General features: G+C 40.1%; 1 protein-coding gene across 1 annotated transcript in view; it reads left to right on the forward strand.

Annotated features, from left to right (window-relative positions):
- The window catches only part of STK39 (serine/threonine kinase 39), a 271,030-nt gene extending 250,427 nt beyond the window's left edge, over positions 1-20,603 (forward strand). Inside the window, exons 17-18 of the mRNA XM_036319707.1 lie at positions 6,372-6,436; positions 19,058-20,603. Coding sequence (XP_036175600.1) covers positions 6,372-6,436; positions 19,058-19,132 — 140 coding nt within the window. The 3' untranslated portion in view covers positions 19,133-20,603. The remainder of the gene's footprint in view (positions 1-6,371; positions 6,437-19,057) is intronic.
- The last annotated feature ends 3,776 nt before the right edge of the window (positions 20,604-24,379 follow it).

Below are 24,379 nucleotides of genomic sequence, written 5' to 3' on the forward strand. Positions count from 1 at the left end.
CCACATCTAGTCGTGAGGTCACACTGATGCTCATCACTTCTGTCCTCTGCTACCCATTGTAGATTCCCTTCCCCTGGGATAGCACCTATACTAATATGGGGTTGGCCCGGGGAGTGATCTAGACTGTCATCTCGGGGGGAAAAAAACTGAATGAAAAATGGCCAATCTCTAAAGTACTGGTTGCCTAGGATGCCCAATATTCATTTGTGATGAGCCCAGAGTTCACTTATTTGCTTTGGGAAAACTAAATGGGACTGTCGCTTAAGAGACATTTGTAGAAATTCTTCTAAGATATGATTAATTCTTCAGGTCCTACCCTAGGGTTTTTTAGAACCCTGTAAATAGACATGCACTATATGTCAAGCCTTAGGAGCATAGCAGTGAACAAAGTACATAAAAGTTCCTGTACTCCTTGGAGTTTATGCTCTAGATGTGGGGGCTAAATGAAGGGCTGCATCCAAAATTGACTCATGAAGATGTAGTATGTTTGGTGCTATGAAAAGGAAACATTTTGGGGAAAGACAGAGGGAATGAGGTGATAGTGGGGGTATTAATAGGCTAACCAGGGACATTTGAGCAGAAGCTGGATGGAAAGGAGGGAGGCGTTCATGAAGGAGGGGCCTTTACTTCCAGCTTAAGGAATGGCCGATAGAGGTTCTCGGATAGCAGCCTGCTCTGAATGCTCGAGGGTGAGCACGGAGACCATAGTGGCTACAGCAGAGTGGTGAGGGATGAGGTCAGAGAGGGAGCAGGGGGCCAGGTCAGCTGGGGTTTGTAGACCAGTGTGGAGACTGTGGCTTTTGCCCTGAGCTGTATGTAATGCCATCAGAGGGTTTTGAGTAGAACAGTGGCATGGTCTGATTACATGTGAGAAGGCTCAGCTGACTGCTGGGGCGTGGCTGCACCATCGAGAAACAAGAATGGAAGCAGGGAGGCCACAGGCTATTGTATTAGTCCAGATAGATGAGCAGTGATGGCAGTCATACTTGGGTAGTAGCAGTGGGCAGAGGTGGTGAGAAGTGGTCAGTTCGGGTAATGGATATATTTCAAAGGCTTACCTTTTGCAGAGGTGAATAAGATTTTGTCTGGGTTATAAAAGAGTTTGAATCTAGTGAGGATATCAGATCTGTAATGAGTTAACTCTTCACATAATGGTAGAGATCCAGAGGATAGTGGGGGTTACAGAGCCCTTCCTGGGAAAATCCAGAAAATAAACTGAAGAGGTAGGTTGAGACTGGACTACAGAGGGTCTCATGGGCCAAAAAGCTTAGATTTTATCCTGAAGTTGATGTGAACAGTTACCGGTATTACCTACAGAGGCAACACATTCCAGTTGATGACTTAGATTCTCTGAGTCACTTCAGTGTGAGTGTGAGAAAAGGGGCTCATGAGAAGGAGTTAAGAGCTAACACAAGGAAACCAGTTAATAAATAGATGCAGTTGTCCAGGGTAGAGATAATAAGCTAATATTTATTATACACTTGCTATATATTAATCACTGTTCTAAGCCCTTTGTGTGTATTAGTTCAGTTTTTTTAAATTTAAATTCTTTATTGTCTAAAGCAGCGGTTCTCAACCTGTGGGTCGCGACCCCTTTGGGGGTCGAATGACCCTTTCACAGGGGTCTCCTAAGACCATCGGAAAACACATATATAATTACTTATTGTTTTTGTCATTAATCACTATGCTTTAATTATGTTCAATTTGTAACAATGAAAATACATCCTGCATATCAGATATTTACAGTATGATTCATAACAGTATAAAAATTACAGTTACAAAGTAGCAACGAAAACAATTTTATGGTTGGGGGTCACCACAACATGAGGAGCTGTATGAAAGGGTCGAGGCATTAGGAAGGTTGAGAACCACTGGTTTAAAGTATTACATATATCTCCTTTTCCCCCATTGACCTCTCCCTAGCCACTCCCACCCCCCAGCACATGCCCTCAACCCCCTACTGTCTGTGTCCATTGGTTATGCTTATATGCATGCATACAAGTCCTTTGATTGATCTCTCAACCCCCCAGGAGCTCAGTTCTTGAAACAATTCTACCAGGTAGGCACTATTAATACCCACATTTTAAAGATACAGAGCCCCAAGCACCTAAAGGCTAAGTAAACTTGCAAGTTTATAGGGTCACACAGCTCTAAGTAGGAAGGAGGATTTGAATTCAGGTCCTCTGGCTGGCGAAGTCAGGCTCTTATACGCTATGCTACACTCATCTCATAAATATAAGAGCCTGGAGATTTAGGGAAAATAATGGTAAATCTTTTATTATTGTTAGTAAGCCATAATTTTGTATCAGTGTTAAAGCAGTATCCATGAGAAACCCACCTTCATATCGTCTCTTTTCTCCTTACTCAGAGCTTGGATTCTCTGTTCTCACCCATTTTTCTTTCTGTGCACTCTCATACAGCCTCTCTAAGCAATACAGTATACAGAGCAGGTAGGTGTTCAAGGTACATCTTTGCTAAAACAATGTTGTGACATCATCACCTTGTCAGGTAACCCAAGCTCTTGTGTTATCTCAGAAATTTCTTACTAGGGAAGTACATCAGACTCGGTGTTCACTGGTGTGCGTTTCCACACAGCTTTTGTTTGGGGATATCTCAAATTAAATAGTCAACTCACAGCCACCAGAACATCAGTACTATATAAGGTTGTTGTGAAATATACTGGTATCCAGGGAGAAAAGTGTATCTTTTGACTAATCAGAATACAAACATAGTAAAATAGTCACTATATGACTGTTATTTTTCTGTCAAAATGTGGGGAGTTTGAGTAGTGCCCGGGTTTTACAGAGGAAATTGTCTGGAGAATGCCTGATACCGTTTGTCAAAGAAACATCAGCTCTGCTGCCTTGCCTATGTTTACATTTGGGGAGGTATTAAGCATCTTTTTCATATGCCTGTTAATGATATTAACAGTTTCATAAAGCAGAGTACTTCCCATACTTCAAACCAAATGTAATCCAAAAGAGCAAATAGAAACTTCTAGCCCTGACAGGCATTCAAGACTAAAGCATGACTCGGGGACACAAAAAATAGCTTGCTCACAAAGGACCAGGTAGCCCCAGTGGTAGGGCTGGAAGGCCACAATCCTTGGAGCCTCTGTGAGTGTTACCTGTGTCTCGTGTGGCCGAGACAGAGAAAGCCCTTGTGGCTGAAGAGAGAGGGCTAGGAAGGGAGGACCTCAAAGAAGATTACAGAGCCTGTTAGACACCCGGGGGATGAGTTTTATTTGGGGAAAGCCATGAGGGTTGGAAATGAGTTGATGGCCACTGAATAAGCAGGTTCAGAAGCCTCATATTTTTTGGAAACTGGAATACTTTAAAACGTGAAGTTCGGTGCTATGAGCACATACTTGAGAAGCTCTCACAACCAGTCCTACCTACCCAGCCCTTTCTTCTCAGCTCACGTTCCAGGTAAGGAGCATTTTTATTGCGGAAACCCAGGTGCACAGTCAGGAGACGGGAGAAAGCAGTGACACCCATCTTTTTAATGAGCATTGCTGCTGGGAGAGAAATTAGCATCACCTTGAATTTTATGTGATGTCAGTTAAATGAAGGTGTTTTATAGCACTTTACAACAAATTAGAATCAACTAAATTGAAAATACGCCTAGCAGCTGGGATAAGTAATCAGGTAAGAGGCCAGTTTTGCTATTTTTGCTTTGAGCTGAAGACAGAATTTGAATTTCTGATATCCCCAAGGTTCACAGTTGGGGAGCGTGGTTTTTCCGGGGTGATTGTTTAAGATGCTAGCCACTCAGTCTTGCCCTCCCGTCTACAGCTTGCTCAGCCATGATCCTTGGAAATCGGCCCGAGGCCACACGGAGCAGAGCGGGTTGTGATTAGTGCAGGACAGCCTGCTTTTTGCGGCACTTTAGAGAACAGACTGGAAATAGATGACCCAGAACAAGGCAGTAAATCACCCACATCAACTGAGAGACTTTCATGAAAGGACTGAGATTCCTATAAAGACTTTATGGCCACTTGTGAAACAGCCCCAATCCAAGGAGCTCTTAGAACACTCTCATGTTGTCAGAAAAAGCTGCTGCCATTTGCATACCCGATGCCATTTGCATACCCGATGCCATTTGCATACCCGATGCCATTTGCATACCTGACATCGTCAGTATTGGCGTTGGTGGGCAAGGCTTTTCCCTCCAGGAGCTCATGTTTCTGGCTGGGATCACCAGAAGACTTTAGCATCTGAACTATGTCAGGAAGCTGGTGAGGAGGCCAGAGAAGTTTGGTGGTGATGACTATACAGATTGGTGGCCCAGGATCTACCTGATGTGTGTGTGAGCTTGTGTGTGTGGACAAAAGAAAGAGGAGAGAAAGATGAGCGGGGTTTTTACCATAAATGAAACTTTGCAGATCTCTCCGAATGGAAGTGTTAGGAGGGCCAGAGGGAGATAAAAGGATGCTTGTCATGACGGTTCAAAAAGAGAAATAGGCCATGTTGAGTACAGTAGTCCCCCTTCTCCCTGGTTTTGCTTTCTGCAGTTTCAGTTACCCATGGTCAACCACGGTCTGAAAATATTCAATGGACGATTCCAGAAATAAATAAATAGTTACATTTTAAATTGCACTCTATTCTGAGGAGTATAAAATTTCACACCGTACAGCGCTGATCTGACCCAGATGTGAATCCTGTCCAGGTCCTCCACTCTATATACGTTCTCTGCCTGTTAGTCATTTAGTGGCCATCCTGGTTGTCATAGTGACTGTGGCAGTATCGCAGTGCTTTTGTTCAGATAACCCTTATTTTGCTTAATAATGGCCCCAAAGTGCAAGAATAGTGATGCTGGCAATTCAGATATGCGAAACAGAAACTGTAAAGTGCTTCCTTTAAGTGAAAAGGTATATATGTATGTATATATAGGGAAAAACATAGACTATATAGGGTCTGTACTATCCACAGTTTTAGGCATCCACTGGGGTCTTGGAACATATCCCCTGTGGATAAGGGGGGACTACTGTATATAATTTTCAGTTTTCCCCCTTTGCAGCTGATAGATTAAAACAGGGGTGGGGAACGTTCGGCCCACAGGCCATAATAAGGCCAACGAAATCATTTGGTCTGGCCCTGCCAAGGCATTAGGGGTGAGTTAATTAAATGTTTGACCAAATATAGCAGGCTAATTCTTAAGTCAATAATTTTGTATGGTCCACGAATGATGTTATAAATACCCAAATGGCTTAGCAGAAAAACGGTTGCCCACCCCTGGATTAAATGAAATAAACTCATTTGCATAAAATCTATGTATCTAGGTTTTCAGTTAACCTCGGTGAAAAATATAATTTGAAGATTTCTTTCTACTTGTAAGCATTGTACTTGAAACACTTTTCTCAAAATAGTCATACATTTATTATGTATCTTAAATGGTTTTATCTTAAAATATTCCGATAACTTTTCAGATACCTAATTAGTGAAGCAGCAGATAATTTTGATAATGAAAAAACTCTTCCCTAATTTCTTGGATAGTAACCGCTCCCTTCCTAACCAACAGCCCTCACCCGACTTTCAGTACTTTACATGTTAAGTTTGGGTATGGAGAGAGAAAGGCATTAAATCTCTGTCATCATTACCTTTGGTATTATTGTTCATAAACTGTACCCTAAGCCAGCAGGAAGGGCTGACTCCACTAGAGCATCAAATATATCATGACACCATGGAGAATGGGGCAGGTCTCTGATGAATCCAGCTAATGGTGGAAACATATCTTCACTATGGAGCTTCAAAATGACAGCCTCAAGTGCTCCACCCTGTTCACACGACCTGGGAAGTGTTCAAGGTGGCCCTTCACTGGCCTGACAGATCACTGTGCTCCGAAAACATTAAAACATATGCCCGAGTCATACAGGTTACCTATCCACTGCATTTTGTGGCTTTGATAAACATGGGCGCAGAAATTTGAGTGAATTTATAGGACAGGAGTTCAAATGTGCTGACCTGTTATTTCCAAAGAAACGGTGTTGTCTCCTCTGTGTTCTGCGCTGCCCTCTCCTGGCTCCGACATTGCATAGTAATCGGTGATGAGAAAAACCAAGTGGTGGAAACAGGTCTGTCATTTCTACTTTCCATGAGAAAGTCATTTCTCAGTTTATTTTCTGAAAGTGAGGTCAGTGTACAGTTAATTCTAAATCAACTGCACATTATTAATTCTGATGTACCGAAGATATAAGTTGGTGTAGGAAATACATGAGAGTAATTTGGCCATTTATATGGATTTCACAATGTCTGTGAAAAATAATTTTGCAGCTAATTGCATCATTAGTCAAAATTTCTGAATCATTGATGTGAAAATCCAATGTTACGGGAAATAATTTGAACACTTTTCTCCATGTTTGTATTTTTCAGTGGCTGCTAATTTACAGAAGATTGTAGATGACCCCAAAGCTTTAAAAACCTTGACATTTAAGTTGGTAAGTGGAAAGTTATGGAAAGAAGGTAAATCTGCTGCCATGAGGTGCCATCAGGAATAATAATAGCGTTTCATACCCTGCTCTGTAATTTTAGTGCTGCTGATGCTTCCTTTCGGGATCCATTTTTTGCATCCATCATTTGCCTGTTCGACATTTGGGAACATTTTCTGATCATGACCAGAAATTTCCTCTTCCGTCAGCATAGCTTGTCCTTTTACCATTACCTCTTTAATGAAGAGTGGCCACTTGAGAATCTTGAACACCATGCCATTTTGCTTCCAGTTTTTATGCCTACTTGACCATATAGAACAAAATTAAACTGAATTCAAGCACCTTTTTTTTTTCAGGTTTAAAACATTTATTATTTGGATGATGTATTTCATCATTTTCAGTAATTTGTTTCTTAAAGAGAGTGTGTGTTTTTTTTTCCAATCACAATTGACATACAATATTATATTAGTTTCATATTGTACACACCAAAGTGTTGGTAGACCTTAAATTGCTTGCAGCATTCTGACTGTCCCTTGATACAATTAATTTAGGATTTTTAAAATGAGTCACTTAATGTACTGTTTGCTAAAACTTTTACTAAAGCATTCCTGAAGCTAAATGGTTCTAACTTGAAATGAGGCTGATTATTATAGAAATGGTTTAGGTAATTGGAAGCAATTGTAGAACAGTTCTCTGAAGGCTAGTGAACAAAGACAACATCTTAGCTCCACATTGCGAATCGCAGTAACAGTTTCTCACAGGAGATACTCCAGCAGTTTTTCTGCACAAGTGGATTTTTAATAGAATAATGGGGGTGGCCACAGAGATACAGAATACTGAGCATTTTGGGGTCATTGTGAAACCAAACGAGGGTGGGAGAGAAGTCCAAATAGACAAAAGTGACTATTTCTTGAAAGTTTTAACAAGCCTCCCATTAAGTACCCAGTTGTAAACTATAAGTTAATTGTATTAAGGGCCAGTCAGAATGCTGCAAGCAATTTAAGGTCTAGTAGATAATCAACACTTCGCTGTATACAACATGTATTGATGATCTGTTTCTTTTATTTCTTCTCAAATCTAATAGAAACGGTGCATGGCCAAAAATGCTAAGTGATTATTAGTTACAGTAAATGTTTGCCTGGTGCTAACTAGCTTTCTGGTCTTGCTTCTCATCTAGTTTCGGATAGGTAGGCTATGTGTGATCAAAGATCAGCACAGAATTTATCTGATGAAATTTGTTTTGCTGCGATAATTTTAAAAAACCATTTTATTCAGACATAGAGTGATAAATTAACAAATTGAAAATTTCACCTTCTTGCTTAGGACTCCTCTGTCACCTCTTACGTTTCTAATTCACCTACATCTTTGTAAACCACTTTCATTTACATGAAAATACATATTGATGAGAAAATGGCACCCTGTGCCCAGCATTTCAAGCAATATTAACATTTTTGTATTCATTTTTATACCACCTCCAGAACATTTCCCTGTTTGAACATGTAAATAGAGAGACGAGAGACTAAAACCCTCATGCTGGCTTATTCCCCCGTCTCTCAACCCGTTTACCTATAAAACAGGGAGAGCAACCCTGCCTCTTGCCTACAACTGTAGGTTTCATATAACGGCTGCTAGAGTGTCTGTGAACGGAAGGGGAATGTGAAAGTCCCTCTCGTGTCCTACTTTAATCAGTTTTACTTTCCTGGATTCTCTCTCTTGATTCTGTCTTGGAATCCTCTTATCTTCGAAAACTGACCCTCCTGCCTACACCTCGCCAGCCCCTAGCTCTGCTTACCACACTGAGGCGGTAGCCGGAGTAACTCTTCCACAATCGCCTGCTCCACTTGGTTCTTCGCTGTCCTCGTCTAAAAGTCAGTCCCCTGAACATGGCTGAGGAAGCCCTCCCTGGTTGCCTTTCTTAATTTGACCAGCCCCCATGCATTTATTCTCTTTCTCTGTCCCCCTGTTCCCTGCTGCTTTCATCTGTTAGCCCATTGTATGTACTTTTCCCTCTATTAACATAACTTCTTCCCCAACTTCTTCAGGGCCTAGACATGTACCAATTTTCTGCCTAATTTTGACTTTCTCTGATTTCCAGTCCTGGTTTAGGTGCTCCTATATTCTCCTCCACAAGGATTATATTGTACTGACATTTTATAGACTCTAATTTATATCTCTAATAAATCTAGAGACTTTGGGTGGATAGAGATTTCTGTCTTGGATCCCCCAGTGCCTAGCATGGTGGCTGGCACAGCAGAGTCCTGATAATAATTAAAATATATCAGAGTACAAATTTCACTTAGAAAAACTTCGGCCTAATCTTCATAGGACACTGGCATCTTGGTTAAAGCCACAGAGATTCAAATTGGTTATTTTATTGAAGAATGAGAGATCAAAGTATTTCATAAGTATTTTTCCTCATAAGCCACTGCTACTTGTAGCACTTTTATCTGTCACCTGCTTGTCATTTTCATCTCAGAGCTTTCTTTGCTTTCTGAAGGAGACCGCTAGGGACCTGAATTTGTCTAAAGAACTGTAGTATCTTGGTACTGTGGTCTTGACGTTGCTAGACAAAGGTTTCATTCGGGGTGACGGGGACACTTTAAAAAATTACTATTGCCTGGGTCTTACTCCAGATAAACTAATTTAATTGCTCTTGGTGCAGCCTGGGAATTTCGAAAACACCCCCTGGTGCTTCCAGTGTGGAGCTGAGAAGCATTCCATGTGTAGGCCCCTCCTCTGGTCTCTCTCCTCTCCCCATTCCCACACTATTGGAATCATTTGGCTCAAGTTTGAAAAGATGTCTGTTCTTATCTTGTCTGTCTGCTTGTATGAGAAAAACAATGGCATAAGGTGAAAGGACACTGGTTACATAAAGAAGTGCTATTATGTTTTTCTCTGCCCAATCTTAGCTTCAGATCTTTAGCTTCACTGGACAGATAAGTGAGGTGTGATTTCCATTGTCAACACGGCCAAGGACAGGCAGATCAGAAACCTTTTTTAAAAAGCACTTTTAACAAAGTGGTTCAGGCATAGAGGGCATTTCAGCTCAAATATAATTTGTTTCAGGTTTGACATTTCTGTACTATTTTGTTGTTGTTTTAAGACAAGGCTCCATAAATGTCATTTTTAAATTTGTGACCTGGCAATTTTTAAAGCAAATGAGTCTTGCTGCTTTCATGTGGAAGCTTTGAAATTGCATTAGTGCAAATCTGAAGTAAGAATACAGATTGTAAGTACATGTAATTTGCACCCAACTAGTACACATATACATGAGCATTATATATTTTAGTTACTGAAGTTGAATAACATGCATTGCAGATAGCAAATTTAATGAGTAATTTGGTAATTAACAATAAAAGGGCCTTATCTTTGGAGGCTACCTGACTAATGTAACATTTTTCAAAGAACAACATAAAGCTGGGAAACTGTCGGTTCAGGGAGATCCATGGAGCGGCTCTCAGTGATTCTCCAAGTGTGGTCCCAAGGCTGGTAGTGCCAGCTCCACCTGGAAACTTGATAAAAATGCAAATCCTAGGGTCCATCTCAGGCCTGAAGAATTAGAATTTCTGGGGGATGGGGCATGGGGAACTGTGTTTTAACAATCTGTCCAGGTGGTTCTGATCTAGGCTAAAGCTTGAGAACCACTGCTTTAAAGGAAACTTGGTTCACTAGGGTAGAACAGTGGTTTGCAAACTGTACCAAACCTTTGAATCACCTGGGAGCTCAAATATCCCAGTGCCCAGGCCGTATCCCCCAGACCAATCAAACCTCTGGGGTGGACACGGGAATTAGTATGTTTTCAAGCTCTCCAGCTAGTTCCAACGTGCACCCAGGTTTGGGGTGAAGGGATCCTTGTGGGTGACACTGGCGGATCCAGCTCCTCCACAGGCCACACCTGCTGGTCTGGCAGGAGGGGTGAGGAGGTGGGGAGCGTCAGGAGTGCAGACACTTGAGTGAGCGCAGGCATCTCTGTACTGCCATGCTGGGTTCCTGATCCTGGATACATTTCCCTTTGAAGCTGAGGTTCACAAAATGTGGGCCTTGGGATTCTGGGGTTCCTTGAGACCCTTTTTAGAGTATACTGGGTGTGAAAACTCTCATTACAATACTAAGACGTTACTTGCCTTTTCCATTGTGTTGACATTGGTGGAAAAGCCCTGGTGGGTAAAACTGCTAATGTCAGCATGAATCAAGGCAGGAACCTCCAGCTGTACCATAGCCATCCTGTTATTCACAGGCGTGCGCACACTCAGTCACTGTTAAAAACTTAAATTCAAAAAAAGCTAGTGTCATTTAAGAATTTTCCCAATACGGCAAGAAACAGATTTTATTAAAACTGTCTACTCGAGGACACATGTTTTTAATGTTGTGTGTGATGAAATGGGAAGCACTTCAGTTCCTGAAGGACAGTGGTTGTGCCCAGGAAAAGCACTTGTGAGACTGTTTGAGTTGTGAGCTGAACCACCCATTTTTTTTTTCTTGAAAGAATAACTGACAAACTATGGTTATTCAGACAAGGGATGTGGCAGACATTTTTTTCCAAAACGAACCAAGTAAGCCTGGAAATTCACCGAGAATGACTGACAGTTTTATTGTTAATAATAAATTTTAGCTTTTGAACGCAAATAGGATTTGGGGAAACTTGTATCTGCCACTCATATGTGACAGCCCCCCAATACTTAGGGACTTTTCTGATGAGATGGGTGATATGGTGTGAAATATGTCAACACTGGAAAATCTGTGTAACATGATGCATGGTAAGAAGATCCATTCAGACTTCCTTGCAAGATAGCAGAGTAGGTAAACGCTGTGCTTGCCTCCTCCCACGACCACATCAATATTGTAGAAAATTGATGAGAACCAACCATATGAAGACGCACTGAACAGAAATTCTATAACTAAGGATATAAAGAAGACTGGTAGGAGGGACTGATACACAGAACCAGCAGGTAACTACACCCACATGTGGCAGTAGAGAATCAGAAGGGATATCTTCTCTGAGCGGATCCCTCCTGAGGAGGAGGGGTCCCAGTGGGGCACTAGTGCCAGGAAGGGGGTCCCCATAACATCTGGCTGTGAAAACCAGTGAGGGTTGCATCTGAGTGAAACAGAGGGCTGCTGGAGTTCCTTTTGAAGAGCCTGCACATGGACTTGCAAACACAGCTCAAAAAGTGCCAGTGGCCAGAAGCACTGGCAGGCATCATTGCTCCTTTGTTGAGCTCTTTTCCCCACCCAGCCGGCAGGCATGCACCAAATCTGAGCTCTCCATTAAGCTGGCCAACACTCTTCCCCTCTGCACTGGTAACTCCCTGAGGCCCCACCCAACTCAGGTGTCAGGCCCAAGCCTTCCAGTGGCTTTTCCACACAAGCAGCAAACCTTGGCTCACATTGTGAACTTTCCAAGATCTCCCAAAGGTCTACAGATCCCAAACGAGCAGTGACTGGCCTCGGTGTGCCTAATACTAAGCAGACACAAGCCTGGCACAAGTGGCCCCCATGCGCAGCACTGGTGGCAGCCAGCCTTAGTTCCCAGCATAGCCTCTTCCAAGCGCCTTTAAGTCCAGCACAAGTGGCAACCAATGGCAAATCACTCAGTAGCTCCCACCAGGGGGCCTACACCAGAGCACCTCCCAACCAGCTCCACAAACAAATCCAAAGGGTGGACTTGGCTGGCACGTAAGCACCTGCACAATAGCGTGTCCTCTGTAGTCACGGCCAGCCCTCACAGCCAATCATCCTGAGGATCAGCGCTAACAGCAGTCAAGGCTCAGCTACAACAGTTGGGCACATAAAACCCAGACTTAGGACACTCCTGGAAGACTCAACTCAGGTGGCCAAGGAGACTGCAACCCTAGGTCCCTACCACTTAGGGCCGCTCTGCCAAGACCAGGAGATGTAGGGAATCAGCCAGAATGAGGAGACAAACATGTCCCAAATGACAGACTAGGACAAATCTCCAGAAAAAAAAAGAATGAAATGGAAACAAGCAATCTACCAGATATAGAGTTCAAAACACTGGCTATAAGGATTCTCAGTGAACGTAGGGGAAGAATACATGAACTCAGAATTTCAACAGCGATAGAAACCATGAAATGAAAAATAAAATATCTGAAGTTAACTAACAAGCAAAATAGAGATGACAGAAGTAATGACCAAAACATTGACATGGTGGGGTTAAGTAAAATTATAGTGATTTTAGAAAGTGTTCAGATTTAAGTGATCATCCACTTAAAATGGACTGTTATAAACATGGCTTGGTATATAAGAAGCACATGATAACTGCAAGAGATATACAGGAAATAAAGTTAAGGGAATTCAAACATACCATAGAAAGTAGTTAATTGGCAAAAGCATAAGAAAGAAATAGATAACTACATAAATAATGAGAACATTATTGAAATGGTAATAAGCATACCCATCAATAATTACTTTAAATCAGTGGTTCTCAAACTTCCTAACGCCGCGACCCTTTAATACAGTTCCTTATGTTGTGGTGACCCCCAATTTCATTGTTACAAATTGAACATAATTAAAGCATAGTGCTTAATCACAGAAACAATATGTAATTATATATGTGTTTTACGATGGTCTTAGGTGACCCCTGTGAAAGGGTCATTCGACCCCCAAAGGGGTCGCGACCCACAGGTTGAGAACCGCTGCTTTAAATGGACTAAATGCTCCAACAAAAGACATAGGGTGGCTCAATGGATTAAAAAGAAGACCCATAAATATTCTGCTTACAAGAGATTGAAAGATACACAGACTCTAAGTAAAGGGATGGAAAAGATATTTCATGCAAATATAAAGGGGGGAAAAAAGCTGGAGTAGCAGTATTTATATCAGACTGACAACACAGACTTTAAAACAAAGGCTGTAACAAGAGAGAAAGAAGGACATTTCATGAAAAAGGGATCAATCCATCAAGAGGATATAACTTGGGTACATTTATGTACCCAACATAGGAGCACCTAAATATATAAAGCAAACATTGATGGACAAAGGAGAGATTGACAGCCATAGTAGGTATCTTTAGCATCTCATTGACATCAATGGATAGATCATCCAGACAGAAAATCAACAAGGAGATAGTGGCCTTAGAGTCTATGGACTTAAAAAAGTATCAGTTATAAGTGCACATGAAACGTTTTCTAATGCACTTAAATATAGACCTCATGTTAGGCCACAAAACAAGTCTCAATACATTTTTAAAAATTGATTCTTCTCCTATAACAATGCTATAAAACTAGAAATCAGTGACTATTAGGAAACTGAAAAATACAGTAAGGCTAAATAACACGCTATTAAATAATGAATGGGTTAACAGTAATATCAAGGAAGAAATTAAAAGATACCTTGAGATAAATGAAAACACAATGACCCTAAATTTATGGTACACAGTTGAAACAAGAAAAATCTCAATATACCCTTCAACCTATAAGGAACTAGAAAAAGAAGAACGGACAAACAGTCTAAGTGAGTGGAAGGAAAGAATAAAGATCGGAATGGAAGTAAAGGAACTAGAGACCAACAAAATTGATAGACCTTTATTTAGCCAGATTCATCAAGAGAAAAGAGGGAGGGTACAAATAAAATCAGAAATGAAAGAAGTTATACTATAACTTGAAAATCCTAAAGATTCCACCAACAAACTATTAGAAGTAATAAATAAATCAGGTCAAGTAGCAGTATATAAAATAAATATTCAGAAATTAGTTGCAATTTTATGCATTAACAAAATATCAGAAAGAGATATTAAAAAGGCAGTCCCATTTACAATTGTGTCAAACACAATACCTAGGAATAAATTTAAGCGAGGTAAAAGACCTATACTCAAAAAACTAAGACATTGAAGAATGAAATTGAGTAAGATACAAATAAATGGAAGTATATACCATGCTGTGGATAGGAAGAATTTACATCATCAAAATGTCCATACTACTCAAAGCAACTTCAGGTTTAGTGCAGTCCCTATCAAAATCCCAATGGTGTGTTTCACACAACTAGAACAAATAATATTAAAACTTCTATGGAACCACAAAAGTCTCCAGCTAGTCAAAGCAGTATTATGCAAGAAAAACAAAGTTGGAGGTATGCTATCTGATTTAAAACTATTCTACAAGGCGGTCCTAGCATAAAAACAGACACACAGATCAATGGAGCAGAATAGAGAGCCAAGAAATAAACCTACCCTATGTGGTCAATTAATCTATGACAAAGGAGGCAAGAATATACAATGTGGAAATGACAGTAAATGGTGTTGGGAAAGCTGGACAGATACATTCAAAAGAATGAAACTGGATCACTTTCTTACACCATATACAAAAATAATCTTAAAATGGGTTAAAGATTTCAATGTAAGACTCAAAACCATAAAACTCCTAGAAGAAAACATAGGCAGTAAACTTTTTGACATCTATATGTCTCCTAGGGCAAGGGTTTTTGCACACTGAAGGTAACCATCAACAAAAAGACAATCTGCTGAATGGAGAAAATATTCACCAATAATACATTCCATAAGTCAGTAATGTCAAAAATATATAAGTAACTTATACAGCTTAACACTAAGAAAACAAAGAAGCTGCTTTCAAAATGGGCAGAGGATATGTTTATTGGGTGACATATGAAAAGATGTTCAACACCATTTCTCATCCACATCATTTATCATCTGGAAATGCAAATCAAAACCATACTGAGATATCACCTCACACCTGTCAGAATGGCTATCATCAATAAATCAACAAACAAGAATTGGCAAAGATGTCGAGAGAAGGAAACCTTATAGTGCACTGTTGATGGAATTGCATATTGGTGCAGCCTTTTTGGAAAACAGTAGGGAGGAGATTCCTCAGAAAAATAACCATAGAACTACCATATGACCCAGCAATCTCACATCTGGGTATTTATCCCAAGAAATCCTAATCACTAATTCTAAAAGATAATTTGCAGCTTATGTACAATAGCTGACATATAGAAATAACTGAAGTGCTCATTGGTGGTGGAATGGATGAAGAGTGGACATATAGACAGTGGAATATTACCTGGCCATAAAAAAATACAACAGTGAAATCTTGCCATTTATAACAACGTGAATGGACATAAAAGGTATTATGCTAAGTGTATGAAGTTAGACTAAGAAAGACAAATACCATTTGATTTCATTTATGTGAGTAATCTATAAAAACAAAAGCCAACAAAACAGAAACAAAGTCATAGACATGGAATAAATTGATGGTTGCCAGGTTTTGGGGAGCAGGACAGGTAATTGAGAAAGGTAACAGGATTAAGTACAAATTGACATTTATAAAAATGCCAGTTATAAAAACAGTCACAGGGAAGGGAATATAGTCAATTATATTTTATAACTGTGAGTGGTGTCAGAGTGGTACTACATTTATTGAAGTCACCACTTTGTAAGTTATATAAATGTCTAATCACTATGTTGTACACCTGAAACTAATATAATATCTTATGTCAACTATAATGGAAATTTTCTTAAAGAACCATTCAAAGTGCAAGGGTGACCAATGGATTTCAGTGTAGCAGCGTTTAGAAAGTTCAATGCTATGGTTTCAGATTCCACATTATAACTAAGCATTAAGAAACTATCACTTGGCCAGTTTTGGTATTCTAATAAACAATATCCGCAAAGTGTCTAGAAAGGCTATTAAAATATTCTTCCCTTTTTCAACTACAAATTGTTGAGAGCCTGGATTATCTTTATACACTATTCAGGGACAATAAACAATAGATTGAATGCAGAAGCAGGTATGGGAATCCAGCCATCTTCTATTAAGCAAGACATTTAAAAGATTTGCAAAATATAAAGCAATGCCAATCTTCTCAAATTTCTTTTGTTTTTGGTATAAACTGTAATTTATATTAGCTTGAAATGGGTATATTTTATGTTTAATGAATTAGTAAATGAATATTTTAGAAATTTGTTTTAATTTTTAAGGCAGTATAATGAATATAACCTACATTTAAATGTTTAAAATAAAAATTAAAACAGAAAAATTTAGTATCTATATAATGAAAGCCTAAGCAACCATTGTGGCGGAATGACCAGAATGACCGGTTGCTATGATGCGCACTGATCACCAGGGGCAGACGCTCAACACAGGAGCTACCCCCTGGTGGTCAGTGCACTCCCACAGAGGGAGCACCGCTCAGCCACAAGCCGGGCTCACAGTTGGCGAGAGCAGCTGTGGTGGCGGGAGCCTCTCCCACCTCTGTGACAACGCTAAGCAGCAGCAAGCTGAGCCGTAAGGAGCAGCGAGCAGGCGGGAGGTAATGAGCAAGGGGTCTCAGACTGCAAGAGGGATGTCTGACTGCCGACTTAGGCCTGATCCCCACAGGGAGCTGGCTTAAGCCTGTAGGTGGACATCCCCCGAGGAGTCCCAGACTATGAGAGGGTGCAGGCCTAGCTGTGGGCCTCCCCGCCTCCAGTGCACTAATTTCATGCACTGGGCCTCTAGTAAGACTATAAAGGGATCCTGAGACCAAAAGGTTTGAGGGTCTCTGCTTCCTTTTCTCTAGATTTCAGAATCATTTGCATGTTGCCCCCATTAGTGTTTTGCAGGCCACAGTAAGAGATACAGGCTCAGCTTTGGCTAAAAGAGAATGAGTGTGGTAGAGCATGGAGAAAGGGCTGAGTGCCTTGAAGCAGAGCCAAACGACCTGGGCTGTGCCTTTTTGCCAGGAAGCAGAACAGGCCAGTGTAGCTGCAGGAGGCACTGGAGACAGGGAGTGGGATGTGCACCCCCTGAAGATTCCCTGTGAGCTGTGCCCTCAGTAACCACTGGCTTGGTCACTCACTCACTCGCCTTGTAAATTCCATTACTCTTCACAAAAAGGATTTAATATTTTTCTTTTATTTCTATTCGGTTTAACCAACACTGGATATTTTGTTTTTCTTCCTCATCATCTTAACCTCCTGTTATTCACATGATCAAATTCCTGATGTAGCTTTCAGATGCACTGATGTGCTTCACACTCCGCAGTCTGACCTTTGGCACCTGCAGCCATCATTTGTCCTCAGATGTTTGTCAGTTATACAGACTGTCTCTGTCCCTCTCTGTCCCCTTTCAGTGGGTTGAGTAAATAACATTGTTTGTTAAATCTGCCTAAACATTCCCTTCTTCTCTCCCGCTACTGCAAACAGTGAGAGTAGAATGAGAAAATGATGGTGGTGGTGGGGGGGGGGGGGACTGAATATGACAGTATCAGTATAAAAAATGCCCACCAGAAAATCTCAGCTGAAAAGCCTTCTATGCCTGTAGTACTTTGTTAAAAGTGATAAGGGAAGGACTGTTTCTGATCTGCCCCTGGCAATGCAAACAATGAAAACTGTGCTTTACTGAATATCTTATCTGTCAAGTAAAACCAGAGAAATCACTGGATAGGCACAAAGTAAACGTCTTAAATGCTAACTAATGTTCCTACTACCCTTTAGGCTACTGATTTTCTTATGTAAGCATAACTACTCACACTGACTGTTATTTTAAAATATTCAAGTTATATGTTCTAATTAGCTGCTTATGTTAAAGGAAAATGCTGGGGTTGACAAAGGGCTGAGTTTATGTACTGTTTTGTGGAAGCATTGCTAAGCAGGCTCATTGTGATGTTTGGAAAGGGCTTTTCTGTTTCCCCCATTGCAAACTAATTATTTTGACAATGATTTAGCAAGAAAAGGTTTGTATGGTCCTTTGGTAATTTGCTGTCCATTTCTAGGCATTCATCAGATTTTTTTCTCTCCACTGGTGGTACTTACATAATATTCAATGGTGATTTGAGTGCCGTGTGTGTGTGTGTGTGTGTGTGTGTGTGTGTGTGTGTGTGTGTGAAAGAGAGGGAGGTGCAAAGGACAATAGAAATAACTTATGAATTAGGACCAGTGAGAGGTTTGATGGGCAATGGCTTATTTCTAGTTCCTTATTTTTCTTCCAGTTCCTTATTATTTATAAAATCAAAAAGTATTTGGCACACTATAATTTGAGCCTATTTTAGGCAATTAGTATGTCCTAAATTATTAGAAACAAAATTCTTTCTGTTATGGGAAAATGATGTATTATGGTACCTTTTCCTGTAAAAATAACTCACTGGGACTTAAATAACAGTTATCTATGAAGAACCATTCCTCTACATGGTCACTGCTTTTTTTCTGGCCAGTTTTACAGAGGAGATGATTTTGGTAAAAAACAAGTTATCCCTTGAGTGACTTCCTAGGACTCAGATCTCTTCTCATTTTCATACTACCTTTTTAAAAAGGATTATTAACGAGCTCTAAATTTGAAAGTATATTTAAAAATCACTGTAGTCGTTGAAAATTTGTATGTGGTTTCTTGTCAGTCAGACGGTTCACTGGCAGTTCCAAAGGTGAGAGCCTGGGCACAGTGGTATTTTAACTGGGTCCTCCATCCCGCCATCCCTTCCCGTTTTCCGTATTTGATAGCATGGGGTTTCTTACAGCCCTTAGCACCCAGTAGTCATTTTGGAGTTTGATTCTTCTGGAAGAAGGGGGGACACGTGGCCCCATATTAAACATGTCTTTTCTTGGTTCTGCCATCACATGAACAAGTCTGTAAAAACCAGCACTCAAGGTGTCGGGTTTTTTTTGTTTTCCATTTTCAGGCTTCCGGCTGTGATGGATCTGAGATTCCAGACGAAGTGAAGCTGATCGGGTTTGCTCAGTTGAGTGTCAGCTGATATATGTTCCTTGAGGTGCCCTGATCTGTCATGCCTCCCTCACCACACTCCCCCTCAACCTTTCCCTCCCCACGTCCTCCCACCCCCTCACTCCCAGTTCCCAGCAAAATCTGAAGATTGTGAAGAGGCCGGCTTCGACGAAATGGGATAAAAAAGAATTTTTTAAAACTTAACACTCCGAGTTCTGCTTTATTCTCTAGCAAGCCACAGTGTAAGAACAAGCAAATGCCACAGCTGCACGACTGTTGCTCATTTTTCCAAAAGCTATTTAATATTCTTAGCAATTAATTCGGATATCCCTTAAGTGAAAAGAATCTGAACTATACTCAGGTGGTCCTATTTATTGGCAACAAAGTGAATTTTTTCTATCAGAAGCTTTCTTCTTTCATTTTTGTTCTTTCTGTTATACTTTAACTGTATATCTGACAATGCTGCCTCTTTTATGTTGTATTTAGAAATTAATATACTTATAAAATTAAGATTTATTAGCCAAACTTGAATTCTAGTTTTAAAACTGACTGTGAATTTTATTTTTCATATATTTATGCATTACACACCTTAGCTAGGAAAAGAAAAGTTTTTGATTATATGCTTCTTGTAGTAAATCTCTTGTTATTTAAACAAAAAAAAAGTTTTCAGGTCTATCTTTGGGAGTATTTATAACTTCTGATTTTTGAACTGACTGAATTAAGAACTAGGATGCTTATTCTTTTGGTTTGTTTGCCTAAAAACCAATCCACAATCTGATTGTCTCCTGGGAGAGGGAGGTGCCTTGCAAACTTTCATACGAAGAATGTGCCTGAGGCTGCTTTACTCCGGAATAGCCTCAGAGCCAAAACATCCTCCACATACAGTGGCATCTGTAAGTGTTGCTTCATTGGAACATTTAGAAAGCTATACAAAATGTTGCCATTCTGTTAGAGTGCTACTTATGTACCCATCTCTGATTTGACTTCTCCTTAAATGTTAGGATTTGTTGGCTCAAATGTGATAAACTTGAAAATACCAGAATCAGAGTTTTACTTGAAATTCTGCAGAACACCCAGGTGGAGTAAAACAAACAAACAAAAACAGAAAAGGTTTTGTGCAATGACTAAAAAGGTGAAGTTGCAAGAATAAATACTGTCAACTCAAGTAGCCCTCTGCTGGACTACAATTAATGTAATTGCAAACTTGGGATTTTCAAAATTGGAATCAAAACTTTCAGGGAGGTGGGCTCCCGGGATGGTACCATTTGCTCTTTCCTTGCTAACCCTAGATATGGCAGCTCTTTAATGTCCTTTAAAAAGCAAATATATATTACTAAAGAAAACAAAGTTCTTTATAATTGCCTTGTCATAATTGTTAAGGTGTTCTAGAGCCATTTGCATACAATTTAATGTAACATCATTCCATTCTATTGTTTACACAAAGATTACTCAAAGATGACTGCAAAGGTAAAAGGAAAATAAAAGTGTATTGCACAAAGAAACAGTGTCACTTTGTTTTGTTCCTCCTTTAGGAATCATCTGCCTAGTAAAAATTAACTAGAGCAGGCATGTCAAACTCAAAGGCTAACACAGGCCAAATAAACACAGTTTATGTGGGCCGCAAAAAAAAACACTTCAATTTTTATAGAAACGTAGGTTTATTTCTAAAAGTGTAGTATAAAAAATAAAGAACAAGAGCAATGATAAAATTAATGTTTTCTTCCTGATACTTGGCATCTCTTGTCTGCTACTGCCTTTCCTACTTCGGGGGAAATCTTGTTCGTAGTGATTACTTTCAAAACTGACCCAAGGTGAATGTCAGTAATTCTGGATCTGACAGGAGACTTATTTCCTTTCATAATTGTAAATAACTGCTCACACCATTGTATTGGCTGGACCGCAAAAATATTCGTTGTGGGCTGCCTGCTGCCTGTGAGTGTGACATGCTTGAACTAGAGAAAAGTGTTCTGGAGGAAGAATAAGGCATCCATCCAATCAGAATCAGATTTGACAAATAAATTTGCCTGAGGAGAAAATGAAAAATAAACATTCACACTTCATGCCGGCTGCCTCTGAATTAAAACCATAGGGCTAAGAAGGTAGGATGATGACATAGGAAGACTCCGAACTCATCTCCTCCAACGAACATATAAAATCTATATCGACAGACAAAGCAGTTCCCCCAGAAAAAGAACTAAGGACCAACTGAACAGCTTCTGCACACAGGGATGGGTAGGAGAGATGTGAACCTCCCCTCCCCCCGCCCCCAAACAAACTGATCTGCAGTAGGGAGGGATCACGGAGGGGCCTGGGTACAGACTCACACACCCTGGGACACAGCAGAACGTGGTTTAAAGGGCACCTAAACAACATGAGAAAGAACGCCATTCACTAACCAAAAAGCATCTGCCAAACAGGAGGGGAACTGAGGGAACTCTGCTTTGTCAGAGGCACCAAAAAGTGCCATTTGTTGCACTTCCCCTCCACCTTGGTTGCTTGAGCAGGAGCATAAGCCAGGTGCTCTAACCAGCTGGCCAAGGTTATCTCCGTGTGCGCCAGGCCCACTCACCAGCCCCTGCAGCACACACCTGCTGCAGCTTGCCCAGGGCCCAAGCATGCCCCAAGAACAGCTCAAGCCATCTTGCTAAGGCGACCATGGCACAGCTTGCACCTGGTACTCCCCATGGCCCTGACATGATGTGCCCCTGGGATTTCCTGTGGCCAAAGCTCAATCCATCTACAACCTGCTGGCCAAGGCAGCCCCCGTTTGTCTCTCCTCCCTGGTCTCCTTGCAGCCCTTGCCCACTGCAGCTCCAACTGCAGCTAGCCTGTCACAGATAATATGGCACACCCAATCTCCTTTAAGGCCTGGAGAGGCTGCTGTTTCACCTAATTCACAGAAACAGAGAGAGACAGCCAAAATGAGGATAGAGATACATTTTTCAAGTGAAAGACAAAGACAAAACCTCAGGAATAAAACTAAATGAAAGAGAGGCAAGCAATCTTCCAGATAGAGTTCAAAACAATGGTTATAAAGACGCTCAATGAACTCTAGAGAATAGATTAACTCAGTGAGAACTTCAACAAAGATAGGAAATATGGAAAAGAACCAATCAGAATTGAAGAATACAATAACATGAAAAATACACTAGAGGGAATCAACAGATTAGATGAAGTCAGATATGGTAGTGGAAACCACTCAATGAGAACAGAAAAAAAAAATTAAATATGAGGATAGTGAGGGACCTCTAGAACAACATCAAGCATACTAGCATTCACATCAAAGGTGCATCCCAGAAGGAGAAGAAAGAGGAATGGACAGAAACCCAATTGAAAAATAATGGCTGAAACTCCCCTAACCTGGTGAAGGAAACAGACATCAAGTACAGGAAGCACCGAGATTCCCACAAAAGGAACCCAAAAAGGTCCAAACCGAGACACATCATAATAAAAATTCCCAAAGTTAGAGAATCTTCAAAGCAGCTAGGTAAGTACAGGCGATTCTCCCGTAACACTTACCAGCTGACTTTCAGCAGAAGCCCTGTAGGCCAGAAGTAATAGGACAGTATGTTCAAAGTGATGAAAGAGAAACTTACAGCCAAAAATACTCTATCCAATAAGATTATCATCCAGAATTGAAGGAGAGATCAAAAGTTTCCGGAACAAGCCAAAGCTAATGGAATTCATCACCACGAAAATGGTACCATAAGGAATGTTAGACTTCCTTAAGAGGAAAAGTCAAAACTAAAAATGAAATGTACAAATGAAAAAAAAACTCACTGATAAAGGCAAAGATTTAGTAAAAGTAGTGGACCATGCAATTATAAAGCGAGTATGAAGATTAAATAAAGTCAGTAATATGTTTCACTACAATAGTACAGTAAGGGACACAAGCACACAAAACATGTAAAGTATATCAAAAAGAAACAGAAAAATAGCAAAGCCCCTAAGTTGGTAGAAGGAAGGAAATAATAAAGATCTGGGAGGAAATAAATAAAAACAGAGCAATAAAACTAAAAGCTGTTTCTTTGAAAGATAAATAAAATAGATGAAACTTTAGCCAGATTCAACAAGAAAAAAAAGAGGATCCAAGTAAAATGTGAAATGAAAGAGAAGTGTAAACGGACACCACAGAAATACAAAGGAATATACAAGAACACGTAAACAATTACATAACAATAAATTTGACAACCTAGAAGAAATGGATAAAATACTAGAAACAAAAGCTTCCAAGATAGAATCAGGAAGAAATAAAATCTGAACAAATAACTGCTAATGAAATTAGATCAGTCATCAAAACTCCCAACAAACAAAAGTCCAGGACCAAATCACTTCATAGGTGAATTCCACCTATCCTTTTCCATTTATTAAAGAAAAAGACAGCAATGAAGAGGAAGGAGAGCTCCCAAACTCATTCTACAAGGCCAGCATTATTTTGATACCAAACCAAGATAAAAAAAAAAATTGAAGAAAAAGCAATTATAGACTAATTATTCCTGAACAACGTGATGCAAAAATCCTCAAGAAAATACTAGCAAACCAAATTCAGCAGTATATTTAAAAGATGAGAAACCATGATCAGCTGGGATTTATTCCTGGGTTGCAAGCTTTATTCAATATCTGCAAATCAGTCAACATGATACACCACATAAATAAAATGAAGAATATATGATCATCTTAATAGGTTAAGAAAAAGCATTTGACAAAATCCAACATTCATTTATGATAAAAACTCTCAAGAAAGTAGAGAGGGAACATATGTTAACATAATAAAAGCCATATAGGATAAATCAACTAATATTCTCGGTGGTAAAAAGCTGAGAGCTTTTTCTCTAAGATGAGGAACAAGACAGCATTCTTATTCAGCATAGTATTAGAAGCCCTAGCCACAGCATTAGACAAGAAATAAAAAGCATCCAAATTGGAAAGAAAGAAGTAAATCTATCACTATATATAGAAAACCCTAAATATCCCACATAAAATTGAGGAATAAATTCATTCAGGCCCTGGCCAGTGTGGCCGAGTTGGTTGGAGTGTAATCCCGTACACCAAAAGGTGGCAGGTTCAATTCCCAATCAGGGCACATACCCAGGTTATGGATTCAATCCTTGGTTGGGACACATGTGGGAGGCGGCTGATTGATGTTTCTCTCTCACATTGATGTTTCTATCTCTATCCTTCTCCCTCTCTCTCTCTCTCGCCCCTCTCTCTAAAAAATAAAAAACTGTATATATATAAAAAGTACAATTAAAAGAATAACCAAACATACAATGCGTAC

Source organism: Myotis myotis, unplaced genomic scaffold, assembly GCF_014108235.1.
Source record: "Myotis myotis isolate mMyoMyo1 unplaced genomic scaffold, mMyoMyo1.p scaffold_m19_p_8, whole genome shotgun sequence".
Classification (NCBI taxonomy): Eukaryota; Metazoa; Chordata; class Mammalia; order Chiroptera; family Vespertilionidae; genus Myotis; species Myotis myotis.